General features: G+C 21.3%; 1 protein-coding gene across 5 annotated transcripts in view; it reads right to left on the bottom strand.

The window, feature by feature from the left end:
* Positions 1–6125, bottom strand: part of LOC122717792 (protein purity of essence) — a 31529-nt gene extending 25404 nt beyond the window's left edge. For 3 of the 5 annotated variants that reach the window (XM_043942191.1, XM_043942194.1, XM_043942193.1), the window contains exons 1-14: positions 5815–6125; positions 5559–5656; positions 5022–5476; positions 4402–4926; positions 4151–4314; positions 3828–4062; positions 3620–3737; positions 3161–3336; positions 2912–3080; positions 1632–1861; positions 1443–1566; positions 998–1224; positions 402–611; positions 122–309 (exon numbers count right to left, since the gene is read on the bottom strand). In XM_043942191.1, the coding sequence (XP_043798126.1) occupies positions 122–309; positions 402–611; positions 998–1224; positions 1443–1566; positions 1632–1861; positions 2912–3080; positions 3161–3336; positions 3620–3737; positions 3828–4062; positions 4151–4314; positions 4402–4926; positions 5022–5476; positions 5559–5656; positions 5815–5936 (3041 nt within the window). In that variant the 5' untranslated portion in view covers positions 5937–6125. The remainder of the gene's footprint in view (positions 1–121; positions 310–401; positions 612–997; positions 1225–1442; positions 1567–1631; positions 1862–2911; positions 3081–3160; positions 3337–3619; positions 3738–3827; positions 4063–4150; positions 4315–4401; positions 4927–5021; positions 5477–5558; positions 5657–5814) is intronic. The other 2 variants (XM_043942192.1, XM_043942196.1) reach the window with 1 other exon arrangement.
* Positions 6126–13590: the final 7465 nt, after the last annotated feature.

Below are 13590 nucleotides of genomic sequence, written 5' to 3'. Positions count from 1 at the left end.
TACTTTATTCCTATGTCGTTCCGCGAGATTTCTTATCAGTTATATTATACATTAATTAATTATAAATATTATTTATAAAAGCAATATATATTAGTATAAAAATATTCATAATACTACTTACCGCCAACATATAGAAAAACAATATCGAATTGCACATAATCCTATGAAAGTAGGTGTTTTATCTTTACCATCAGCATTAATTCTCTTTTGCATATCAGCTTGATTAAGAACATTTAAAATATCTATTAATGCATCAACCAGAAGTGGATATTTCATTTTATCTGGAGCACCCAGAATGAAATTACAAGCCTATATATGGTTAATAATTAAATCACAAATGAGATCAAATCAAAAACTTCAAGAAAAACTGTTCAAACAATTCAATACATTATAATACCAACCACTCCATCCAATTTTGGTGTATCCTGATTATTGAAATCTGTGGTAGAAAGATTATAAAATCGAGGCTTCATTGAAAATTCATCTTGATTACCAATTTTACGATAATTATCTTCAATTACTGTCCATGGTGTAAAAATACGGGCTGTTTGTTTATTACCATCTTTCATGTCACAAACTAAACTTGTAGCAGAAAAAAGATTCCACCGAACCTATGCATTAATCATTAAAAACATATAATGTATAAATTATTGATAAATTCAAATAAGAATAAAAAATTTCTTGTAATGAAAATGTACAAGATTTTTACTACCACTCAAATATATCTTTCAATTTAGTGGCCCTGGTATCTTGTCACGTTTTGTATATACACGTTATTACTTTCGCATTTTACATTAACATTATTTAATATAATGTTAATAATGTATATATTTATAATCTTATTGAAAAATGAAATAATGAAATAAATCAAAATATATAACAAGGAAATTAAAATAAAAAATGGAATCATGATGAATGAGAAAATAATGTTAAATGCTTTTTATAAACTTAATCAATAATTAAAAATATATATATATATATATATATATTTACTTACTTGTTCAAGCAATGCAGGAGGTGCATCATAAAGATGTTTCATCATATATTCAAGTAGTAATAATAATCGTGATAAATGCAGTAATTGAGAATCTTTCATTGGAGTTTTAATTGCTTCACTGCAACGTACAGCACCACTACCAGTTACAAGCAATACCGATTTTTTTTGCATAAAATTGAGAGAATGGAATAGAATTAAAACCAATTGAGCATGTTCTACATTTAAATCTGAAAATATTGATATGATAAATATAAATGTTGTGTGAAAAAAAGATAAGAAAGAAAAAATTAAAAATTTGATTATACATTTTTCAATACAAACAACAATGTTTTAAGAAAATAAAAGTAAAACAAGTAAAATATAAAATACAATAAGTTAGTTTATCTATATGTACACATTATTAAAATAACTTTTATATATTTAAAAAGCATTTTTGTGTTTTCACCTTCATTTTCAGCTTCAAATGTAGAAGGTGGATTACATACATTTTCCACTAAAGTTGTAATTAAACGATGCCATATACTTATACAAGCTGCTTCTTTTTCAGATCGAGGTTTTAATAAAAGTACCTATTATAATTAAATATAATTATTAAAAATTATGAGATTTCATTATAAATATAACAAAAATATACCTGTGCCAATACACTTAATGTTCTTGGGTAAACTTGAAGAGGCCAAGTGCATGGACTTGTACTTTCTGTTCCTGACCAAGGATTCACACCTAAATGCTGGAGAAGGATGTTTTGTAAACCTTCGCTTAATGTATTTTGAACAAGTAAATTATGCGTATAAAGACTCAAAGCTTGAGAAAATTCAGAGTACATAGTGCCTAATGTAGCACCATAGAACACTGATATAGTTCCTAAAATGAAATATATGTAACGATATTGATGAATATACAAATATTGTATAGTTATTAACCCTTTGCGCTCCAGACCTTTTTCGCTCGGTCGAATTTCATTATCAACAACTTCAGATTTCCCATTTGGTGAATTTCTTAGCTAATTTAAAATGATTTCACACGCAATATAAAAAACTTTTATATTTTAATATTTTATGTACCTTTACGTATAAAGAAAGAAAATTTGTTAAATATTAAAGTTTATATTATTGTTGTGATTTTAATAATAAAATAATTACCAAAATGCATTCTCGATTTATCACAAGTATCACAATAAAATGTCGTTTGATGTCTTTCATCTTTTTTATTTCATTGAGAACAAACACAATCAAACAATTATTACAATCCTAATAACATGCTCTCACATTCATTGTCTATTATTTTTATTTTTCATCTTCTTATGCTATATCTCTATTTTCATCATTATTTTTTTTCTCTCTATCATATCAATTTCTTAATGAATAAAAATAATTTCGTTATTTAATAACGAAAAACTCATCTTAAACTAATATTCTAATAACATGTTCTCATATTCACTGTCTATTATCCTTATTTTTCACTTTCTCTTACTGCATTTCTATTTTCATCATTTTCCTTCTCCTCTATCAATTTCTTAATGAATAAAAATAATTTCATTATTTAATAACGAAAAATCAAACTTATCTTCACTTGAAATTTCATTATCATTTTATTCCATGCTTACAAAACTCAAAAACTTTGAAAATAATATTTTTATTCCCACGACTATCAAATTCGAATTAATGCCGAAAATCGTTCGATCCGCGTTCACAGTCTAATTTGAAATAAAAAAAATCTAACCATTTGATAGTATATTATTTTATACTTTTATAAATTATATATAAAGAGCTTAGGAATCTATTTCATGAAGCGATATTTTTAAAAAACAAAAATAAATATTATCGCCGTTCAAATTGCCACATCAATCCAAGTGATGCCAGAGAGTCATTTCTGGAGTTATCGCAAAGGGTTAATCAAACATAAGTTACTTACCAGTTTCTGTTCTAGCAGTTTCGTGATCCAAATCTCTGATTATTGCCGCTAATATAACCATCTGTTGTTCAACTAAACCATTTACTACATATTCGCGAACATAAGAACTTCTATTACCAATCAAATGTTGATTCATAAATTGAAAAATTTTAGTGGCCAATGATATATACTGCAATAAAGAATTAAACTAATTACTATATTATGTTTTACTTATTTATATCTATAAAATGAAAAAATTAATTCACTTACTCCATGAGGCTCACGATTATCAGGAACAATAGTGTTTACAGTTCGTTCAGCATTGGTTTCATTGTTGGATTCTTTTGTACCATTCGTTGGCGACCCATCGGACGGAGCAATTGTTTCTTCAAACCATAAACCCAAAATAGGTTCGCTGTCCTCCTCTATCGACATAACAGTTTTTTCTGTATAGCGAGAAGACGCATTTAAACCGTTAATCATCTCTTTTTTATATGAATATTGAAATTATCAAAATAACAATTTTTAAATTATTTATGAAAAATATATATAATGTGAAATATACGAAAACAGCTTATATATTATGGTTATAACTATATCTTATATATGATTCAAAAAATAATTTTATATTTAAATAAAAAAAAATATTGTTAAGATAATTCATTTTTTTTAACTATTATTATAAAAAAATATATATGATTTTATATAATACAATAAATATTTTTTTACCTTCATCAGTAGAATTATCTGAGCAACTTAAAAGATCTTCATAGTAAGTTGTAGAATCAGATTGACTTAAAGCATCACCTTCGAATGGATGTTTTTGTATTCTCTTTAAAGTACAAGCCTGTAGCATAAATTTATAGCGTTAATAAAATCAATTAAATCAAAATAATTAAATAGAACATTTATATAAATATAATCATTACAAACTGACCCGTCTATAACTAATAGTGGCTAAATAAAACAATAAATGATTTAATGGTACAGCTTGCAGAAAAGTGACTGCTCTTTGAAGTGCAGTTGCAGTAGATAATATATCTAATGGAGCTGGTTCTGGAGGAGTTGAACAGTCAGCAATTGCTTCAATTGAAACATCTTCCAATAAAGCACTCATTAATGTAAGTGCATGAGAAGCTAAGGCAACTGAAAGTACTCCAAAACCTTGTTGACTAAAATACAAAAATTTTTAATAATTTTTTTCTTTCATTTGTATTAATCAATAAAATAATGAAAATATTTAATTATTTTATATCTTACATTTTCATAAGATTAACGCGAATTGTTCCATCACGCGCTTTACTAGGTGATTTACCCTTTTCTTCTTTTCCTTTATCTGCTGCACTTAAACCACTGACTGTAAGTTGAGCTTGTAAACCAGCTACCAACAACCAGACTCCAATTAATAAATGATTTTGTAGAATCTATCACAAATTAAAAAAAAAAATATTTATATAATTATTCTTATATAAATAAATAAACTTTTATAATATATGAAAATAATTTCTTACATGACCTCCAGCTCGTGTGCTGTTTTTAATTACATTTGAAACTAAACCAAATATTTCAAGACTCTTTTCTACCACTGTAATTGCTAAGGTGTCATATTCTTCTTCTACTGTTTTAATACCTGAAACGGTTTGTGTGCTGGCAGACGTATTCGTGCTACATTTAGGTGATACAGCATTTGTTATTCCAACAATACTAGATGCAGTTGCATATACAATCGAACAATATAAACAAGACATGGTCAGTAATGATAGTTTTTCTAATTTGTTTGGAGTTAAAGGTTCTAAAAAAGGCAAAGATATTATATTGTGAACAATATTAATATCGTTTGATACAGAATGTAAATTATGACGTATAGCATGTGCATCAGAGGCATTCACAGGCAAAGTGAAACTCTTTTTATGTAAATATGCTTGATATTTGCGAGTATAACATGATAAATGTGGAAGGTTCAAACACATATCTAATAGTGTATCTCCAACATCCATATTTCTAAGAATGTTTATATTATTTGTAACAAATGTTGTCTGCAAGATAAAAATAAAATTTTTGAAAATAAATAATATCAACTTTTTTATTATCTTAATACTTATTATTCATAAAAATATTTAATAAAAAATACCTTAATATCTGAATGAATTTCATTAACAACACTATCATTTATAGTTTTAGTTGCATTTTCATTAGGATTTTCAATAACTCCAGACATTGACATTGCAGAACCTTGCAATGGCATAGTTAATTGTTCTAAAATGCTACCTGATAAATCACATTGAATTCTATCAGAATCTTTAGATGATTGAGAAGAATCTTTTTCAGTTTCTGGGGATAATTGTGATTTAATGTCATGTGGTATATTAGAATTCTTTATAATAGTAATCAAAGCTGCTTCTTCAGTAGATGATAATAAAGATTGTCCAGTACAAAGAGCAAGAATTGGAAGCAATAATTGTTTTGTACTTAAAACAGTAGAAGTCCCATTTCCTAACTGAATTTGATGTTGAGACAATTTTTCCATAAGACGAAGAAGCAAAACTCTACATGCTTGACAAACTATAGATATTTGGCTTTTAGAAACTGAAAAGTTATAAAAATATGAATAAGAAATTATATAATTTTTCAAAATTGTTTTGTATAATGATTAAACAAAAATTCTTACATGTATTGATGCAAGCACAGAAATAATCAGCTGCAAGAACTGCCACAGATGTATAAAAAGTTTCATACAATTCTCCTTTACAGAGAAAATCATATTCGCTAAAAATTATAATAAAATAAAATTAGTGAATTCGATAAATAAATGGATAATCATAATAATCATTTTTTTTAAAATTGTTATATGATTTTTTTTCTTTCTTTTTGAAATAATTTATTGCATTTAAATCGCTTTTTTTAAAAAACATTATAACTCTTACCGTATAACGATACTTTTTGCCAATTCCAAGATATCATTTTTGTCAAATGATCCTTGCGATATTGCTAATAATGGTTTCGTTACCGCTGACCATGTATAGTTAGCACGAATCTTGGTCGCCATTTTCGAAACTGTTCGACTTTGTTCGAACTTGTCTCCTTTTCCTCAGTGATATTTTAACTATACGTATTTACATACTCATACATGTATATAAACGTTTCTTTTACGTATTACGTCTCTTTGTCTCTCCTAAATTTTTCTTTTTTTTCCTTTTCTTTTTTCCTTTCTCTTTTTCTTTTTCGATATACTTGCACTTGCGCAATTTTTAAATTGCACATGCATTTATATAGAGTTTTATGCAAGCTTATATATGCACACATATATGTATTTATTATAAAAAAAAAAAATAAAAAAAAATAGATAATAAAGAATTAAAAAAAAAAATTAAATCAAAAAGAAAAGAAAACTAATAATATTTGATATAGATACATTTGATTGTACTAACAAAATTGAAAATCTTCATATTTATGCAATGACTAGATAATTGCGCATTAAGCTTAAGGTTTTTATAACATATCAGAGGTCAGTAATCATGATACAATTGAATAGATTATTCTATCTAAAAAAATAAAAGCAAATTTAATATAATATTTTTTTGGATATTTCATTATCAAGAAACTAGATTTTACTAGAAAAATTACTAGACTAGAAAAATTAGTCTGTAATAAATATATATAATTTATAAATATACTATTATTTCGACTATATTATTATTATTTATCAATATTTACTAATAATTTAAAAATAATCTATAACGAAATGATAGATATTCAAGTCACATAGTCGTAAATTATCAGTTTATAATATATACTTATTATATATTCGTATTTCTTTGAAAAAAATTTTAACAATAAAATTTTAAAAAATGAAAAAGAACTTGTTTTTTTTCTTTTTTTATGTAAAAAGTAATCCCTTAATTTTATTTTAATTCTATTCTGTATATTTATTATGTTATATATTATGTATATTATTATGTTATAATATATATATTATATATATATATATATATATATTTACATAATATATATTACATTATATAATATATATATATATTGAATAATATATATAAATATATAAAATATATTGAATAACCATAATTCATAATTTTGAGATTCTAATGAATCTTATATCTTAATGAATAGTAAAAGAAATTGTCAAATTGTTTTTGAAGATAGATACTTATTGAAAAACGATTTTGTATTTCATAATTATTTTATGATTTTTTTCTGTGGACATTGCTAACAAATTCGTAAAACTATATATATATATATTCTATTATATAATATATTTAATATAAATAATTACCTATCATGTATAGCGAAAAAGGATAAAAAAGTGAGGATAATGATTTCCATATCTTTTATATGTATAGTTATAAAAAATTATTGATTATATATTATATATATATATATTAAATATACATTAATAATTTTTGAAAGTATTTATGTATATATTAATATATTAATATACTTATGTATATATTAGAAAGAGAAAGTATTGTGTATATATTAAATATTTTCTCTTTAAAACAAAGCAAATCTAAATTAAAAATTTTTTGAACAAAATTCAAAAGATAATTATATTAAATAGATTAAAATTATTCTATATAAGTTCTTTGCAAAACTTTTTTGTTAAGATATGATTAATTTTACTCTTTTATTTATATTAATTATATTAATTATTCTCTTTGCAGATAAATAGTTATACAATTTTAATTTTTTTCATAAAAAACTTTAATATTATTCATAAAAAACTTTTAATATTATTAGTATCATTGAATGCTGTCTACATAGTATATGTTAACATGCTTAGCATATATATTATATTATATTATATTATTATCTCTACTCTACTATCATTTCTCAATTGCTTACATAAAAACTTAAGACAACCAATTGTAATACAAATGAGCTTATCGAAAATTTATTTCCGTATAGATTTGAATGTTTCTTCCATCTTTTTTTAAAATTCCTTTTAATATATATATATGAAAACTTCAGTCATTTAAGAATTATTTTATATTTTTTCAATATTTTATATTTTTATGCATGAAAATATGTCTAAGCTTTCTATAGATAAATATTATTATATATTATATTATTATATTATATTATTAATATTATATTATATTATTTAATATTATTATTATATTATTATATATTAGTTGACCCAGTATATCATATTCATATAAACAATTGAAAAATGATAATTGTATAAATTGTATATATATATGTATATATGTATAGACAAAATTTAATGATATCAAAAATTTTTTATAAATAACTCGAAAACTAAAGCTGACCTGTTATGAATAAAAGAAAAAGTTGCTTAAAATAATACCATATTAACATTATACATTTCAAGCTTATCAAAATCAAGGAGGAGGAAGTTAATTGATAAGTTGATCTAAAATGATATGCTTTGATACTCAAAATATTGTAAATTTTAATTTTTTAAATTTTAATTTAATCCTAATATTTTGATTTGTTTTGATTTTATTTATATATAGCTTTAAATATGAATCCGATAAATTATTTACAAATAACAAATCAAATATATTCTTATTAAACTTTTTATAATTTTTAAATAAAAACAAGCAGGAATGATCATTTGATGAAAGAAATCAACTTCTGTTCTTTTTTTTTTATGTATTATTCTGTATTTGTAAGAGTTTGACAAGTCATGAATGTTTCAGAATACATATTCAATGGATAATTTTTGAAAATATATGAAAAACATATAACAGAACTTTGATAACAATGTTCACAAATATATTTCTCAATATCTTTTTTAAATATAAGTTAAAAAAAAATTATTTTTTCAAATTATTTTTTTTTTTAAAATTGAATGGATACATATATATATATATTTGAAGTATTTACTTATATATATATATATAAACGAGAAACATTAAAAATATATTTCTTCAATATAATAACCGTGAATGCATACAATAAGTTATTTATATTAATTATAAGAAACAAGTTTTCTAATTCATAAATAAATCTAAATCATAATAAATCTTGTAAGTCATACAGATAAATAAGTATAAATAAGTATAAATAAGTATATATAATATATAGATAATATTAAACGAAATTCCTTTTTTTACTTAAAAATTTTTATGCGATTATGTTCAAGAATTCGGAAAATAGTATTTCAAATGAATAAATGACTTTAAATAAGCCGTCATTAAGCATATACATTTGTTAGTTATCGAAATGTTTTAAAAAATTTTAAGAATTATATACACACGCATACACATATTTCATTATATCATATATATTTATATATATATATATTTCATTATATTATATATATGATATACATATATCATTTCACTATTATCGCATTTATTTTTAAACTATATTCTTCTCTTCTTCTCGATCTCGATCAATTTATATTTTTTTTCAGACTTCATTTATTTATATGCTATTTTTACCTTTATATTTATGAACTAAAATAATAAATAAAAAATTATATATAACAACTACACTTGTATTTTGAGAATAATACAAGTTATCATCGCAATAAAACATTATAAATATAAAGAAATTATACAATTTTAAACTATATAAATAATTATTATTGTTGCGAATAAGAATTTGTCAAAGATTTTTTGAATATAATATTTTTTTCTATAAAAAAAATTCTATTATTTGTAAAAAAATTTTTTTACAACATTTAACATGTATTGATATTGACGTTATTTATTATTTATTATTAAAAAATTAAGAAGTTCGTATCTATAAAAATATATATATAAATAGAACACATCAACTTTATTCCTTAAATTCATTATTTTCATTAAAATTCAACAAAATTTAAAACAATTTCATAAAATCTTTGATTGACAAGCGAATGTTGCTTACCAAAATTTGATTATTGGCAGTATTACAAGTATATTGAAAAAAGCTAAATTTGCCCTAATAATATTTCATTTATTTTTTATTAACTTAGCCTTCATCATTAATACTTATATGAATATACATCAATATATTCATTGAATTGCCTGATTAAAAGCTTTTAAAAACTATTTTTAATTCAAAATTTTGTTTTTTCGTTATAATTTTTTCAAATATAATCATTTTTAATTTTTAATATGGAAAATGTATTAATTTTATAAGATTGCAATTTTTAAGCAAATTAAATTTAAGAAAAATCAAATATCTTTTCGACAAGATTTATATTATTTGATATAAGTTAATTATTATGTAAGTGTAAAATATAATTTTCTTAGCATATTTAATATTATCATTGAACATAAAAATTTTATTCAATTATTAGATAGTAATGGAAATAAATATATATAATATATATATATAGAATAATATTTAAAAAATTAAAAAAATTTTAACAATTATTATTATTTTGTTGTAAATTTGTTTGTAAATTCTTATTTTGTTTGCATAGAATTGAAATAAGCAAATCAATCACTATATATGTAGTATGTAGTATATTCTATATTATACTGATTTATGCATAATAAGACTTAAAAATATATTTTTAAATATTTTTTCTAAATTTATCTTATATTTTTTTATAAACATATTTTCTATTAAAAATACATTTTAAAATGATTTAAATTGAAAAATTCGTGAAAAAATCTTACATCTTCACGATTGTGATCGACACTTTTTAACCGTATTTTTAATATAATGAAAAAAAATAAAGAAAGCAGTATGATCTCAACGATCTTGAAAAAAAATTTTAAAAAATTAATATAATAACCAAAAGAAATATTCACGCGATTTTTTATGTTTACCGACATCATCCACACATATATGTACACATATTTGTTTACTTCTTTTAATGCTAATTCTTTTATTTTATTATATAAAGACATACATTAAAAATTTCTTAAGAATAAAACAATTGATTCAATAAATGATCAATTCGTTCGTAAAATAAACTGTTATAATCGATTTATAACTTGTAAATCGGTCAATTCATATATTTGAAAGATATGTAAAAAAAATATAAAAATAATATATGAACAGAACGCTGCTTTTGATTATTACCAATTCGATAAAATTGAACCAAAAACGCGTATTGTTTAAATTACTCAAATTAATTTGTTCTAATTTTTTTCAAAATCATCGAGACTACGAACTATATTTTCTTTTGTTTTTATATATATACAATATTATAATAAAATGGTTAAAAAAAATTCATGAGAACCATATGAGAACATAAGCTTTTGATATATAGTATATAATAGTACTTATATAAATATTTAAAGTGAGTTTGTGAGTTGCACATATAATCGTTATACATTAATGGATAAGCATATTTCACCATGTGCGAAACAAAAATTTGATAGAAAATGTAAATATAAACCGATCTATTGTTTTTTATTCTTTTGCCATCATTATCAATTGTTTACTTATATCTTTATAATATCTATATATTTCTATATATTATTCTATATATCATTCATGTTTTACCATTACAACATATCGATGAATCATATTTGTTTTGATACGATTACTTATGATTCGGTATAAACCGAAAATTACAGTGTATTATATCATTGATATTGTAATATGATATACATAAAAATAAATATTCTTTTTAAATTCGAATAATATTGTTTGATTGATAATTTCAATAAGCCAAATCTGAATACTAGTTAAAAGAAAATATTATTTATTTATTTATATAATATATTATTATTTAATATATTATTATTGCATATTATCCAATGATATTATCCATTACCTATGTCATTACTTCATTACATTCATATCAAATTTTTTAGATTTCAATAGAAATCTATTTTTTTTTTTTTTTTTTAATGTGATGATAAAAACTGACAAATACAACTGATTGATCTCGTTACATACCTTAAAGTCAAATTTTGTATGTAACAATGCAATGTTTACTTGTTCATACTGATATGCAACATAATGTTCTCCATTTTGTTATTCATTATCAGTGCATGAATTTCATATATTATATTTTCATATATATTTCTTTTTTTTTATTTTCTCTAAAATATCTATTTTTTTTAATTCAATTCATTAATATTTAAATATAAATTAGTATGCTTAAATATTATAATATTATTTAATATTGTTAATTAATTATTTTTTGCATGAAAATATTAGATCAAGCAATTAGGTATGTTTTTCATTATATAAGTATATATTCAAAAAAATTATAAATAATTATTCAAAATAGAAAGAAATCTTTATCGATTTTCATGATTTTTGAATATGTTGCAAAACATTGTAAATAATTTTTTGCTATTCAATCTTAATTTTTTAAATTTGAAAAAAAAATTGCTATTGTTATATAAAATTTTTTTTTTACTATGGCTGCCTACAATTACCATTTATTTATTGTTGCTAAAAATATATACCGAATATATAAATTAATATATGCAAATATAATATATAATATATAATGGATCGATCAAAAATATACTTATTTATAGATTATGTTAAATATGTAAAAATAAAATATAAAAAATCTTTGGGTGATTGAAATTACAAAAAATTACAACGATATTGATATAAAATTACAAGAATAATGTTGATATTTATTATATTTTTAACGCCCAAGAATTATTTTATATTTTATTTTTGTATTTCGCGAATCCGCGTATTTACATTTATAAGGAAATTTATATTTATGAATGTTAAAGATATATATATATATATATATATAAAATTCTAGATAATAGTAACAATTTTTTTTTGCAAATAATATTGAAAATTTAAGCTGAATGATAAAAGAAAAAGTTCAAAATGTTGATTTTTGCAACATATATAAAAATTATTAAAATTGGTGAGAACTCCTATTCTGAATAATTATTCGAATATTTATATAATATATATACATAATATAATATAATATATTAAAAAAAAATTTACAAACATAACTTTTTCGAAAAATATTAATTTATATTTATTTAAAAAAATTTTATATAATATGTATATAATATATATAAACGAAACAACCCAATGAATATTGATTATAAAGTAACTTTTTAATTCAAAAGAAAAAATTTTGTCAAAAATATGTAATATGTAATATTTTAAAATAAACATGTAATATTAATATATTAATATATTCATGGAATATATTTAGTTTTCATATGGAAAGAGATCAAAATAAATGCAGAACTTAGTATACAAAAATTTTGATTAAGATTTATTTAATAAATCATAAACAATTTAAGATTAAAGATGAAACAAAAATAAGATGATTAAGATTGAGTTATTTCACTCTATTTTTGTCTTTATCTGTTTTCTAATACAAATTTCAATTTATTTATCATTTAATAAATAAATTTTAATCAATATTTTTATATACTAATTTTTGTATTTGTTTTGGTTTCTAAAATCAATCCTTCAAAAATATTTCACGAATATATAAACACATTGTATACAATTATTAAAAATTTATATCAACCTATAATTTAGTGTACATGCATATATATATAATTTTTATTTCATTGAACGATTCTCAATTTTATAATTATTGGAAAAACATATGATATTGTTAATATTATAGAAATATAGCGCATTGATGGATAGAACTGATTTACAATATAAGATTTATTGTATTTATATATATTGCATTTTTATATATGTATACTGTATTGCATATATATATAATATTAAAAACGAAGATAATTAAAAAATATATATTACTTTACGAAACTCAATGTCAATGAAAAAATACGTACTTTTATAAGATTTAACAAATC

The sequence above is a fragment of the Apis laboriosa genome, unplaced genomic scaffold (genome assembly GCF_014066325.1).
Source record: "Apis laboriosa isolate Shangri-la unplaced genomic scaffold, ASM1406632v1 scaffold58_cov148, whole genome shotgun sequence".
NCBI lineage: Eukaryota > Metazoa > Arthropoda > Insecta > Hymenoptera > Apidae > Apis > Apis laboriosa.
This window is presented reverse-complemented; position numbering and strand designations above follow the sequence as displayed.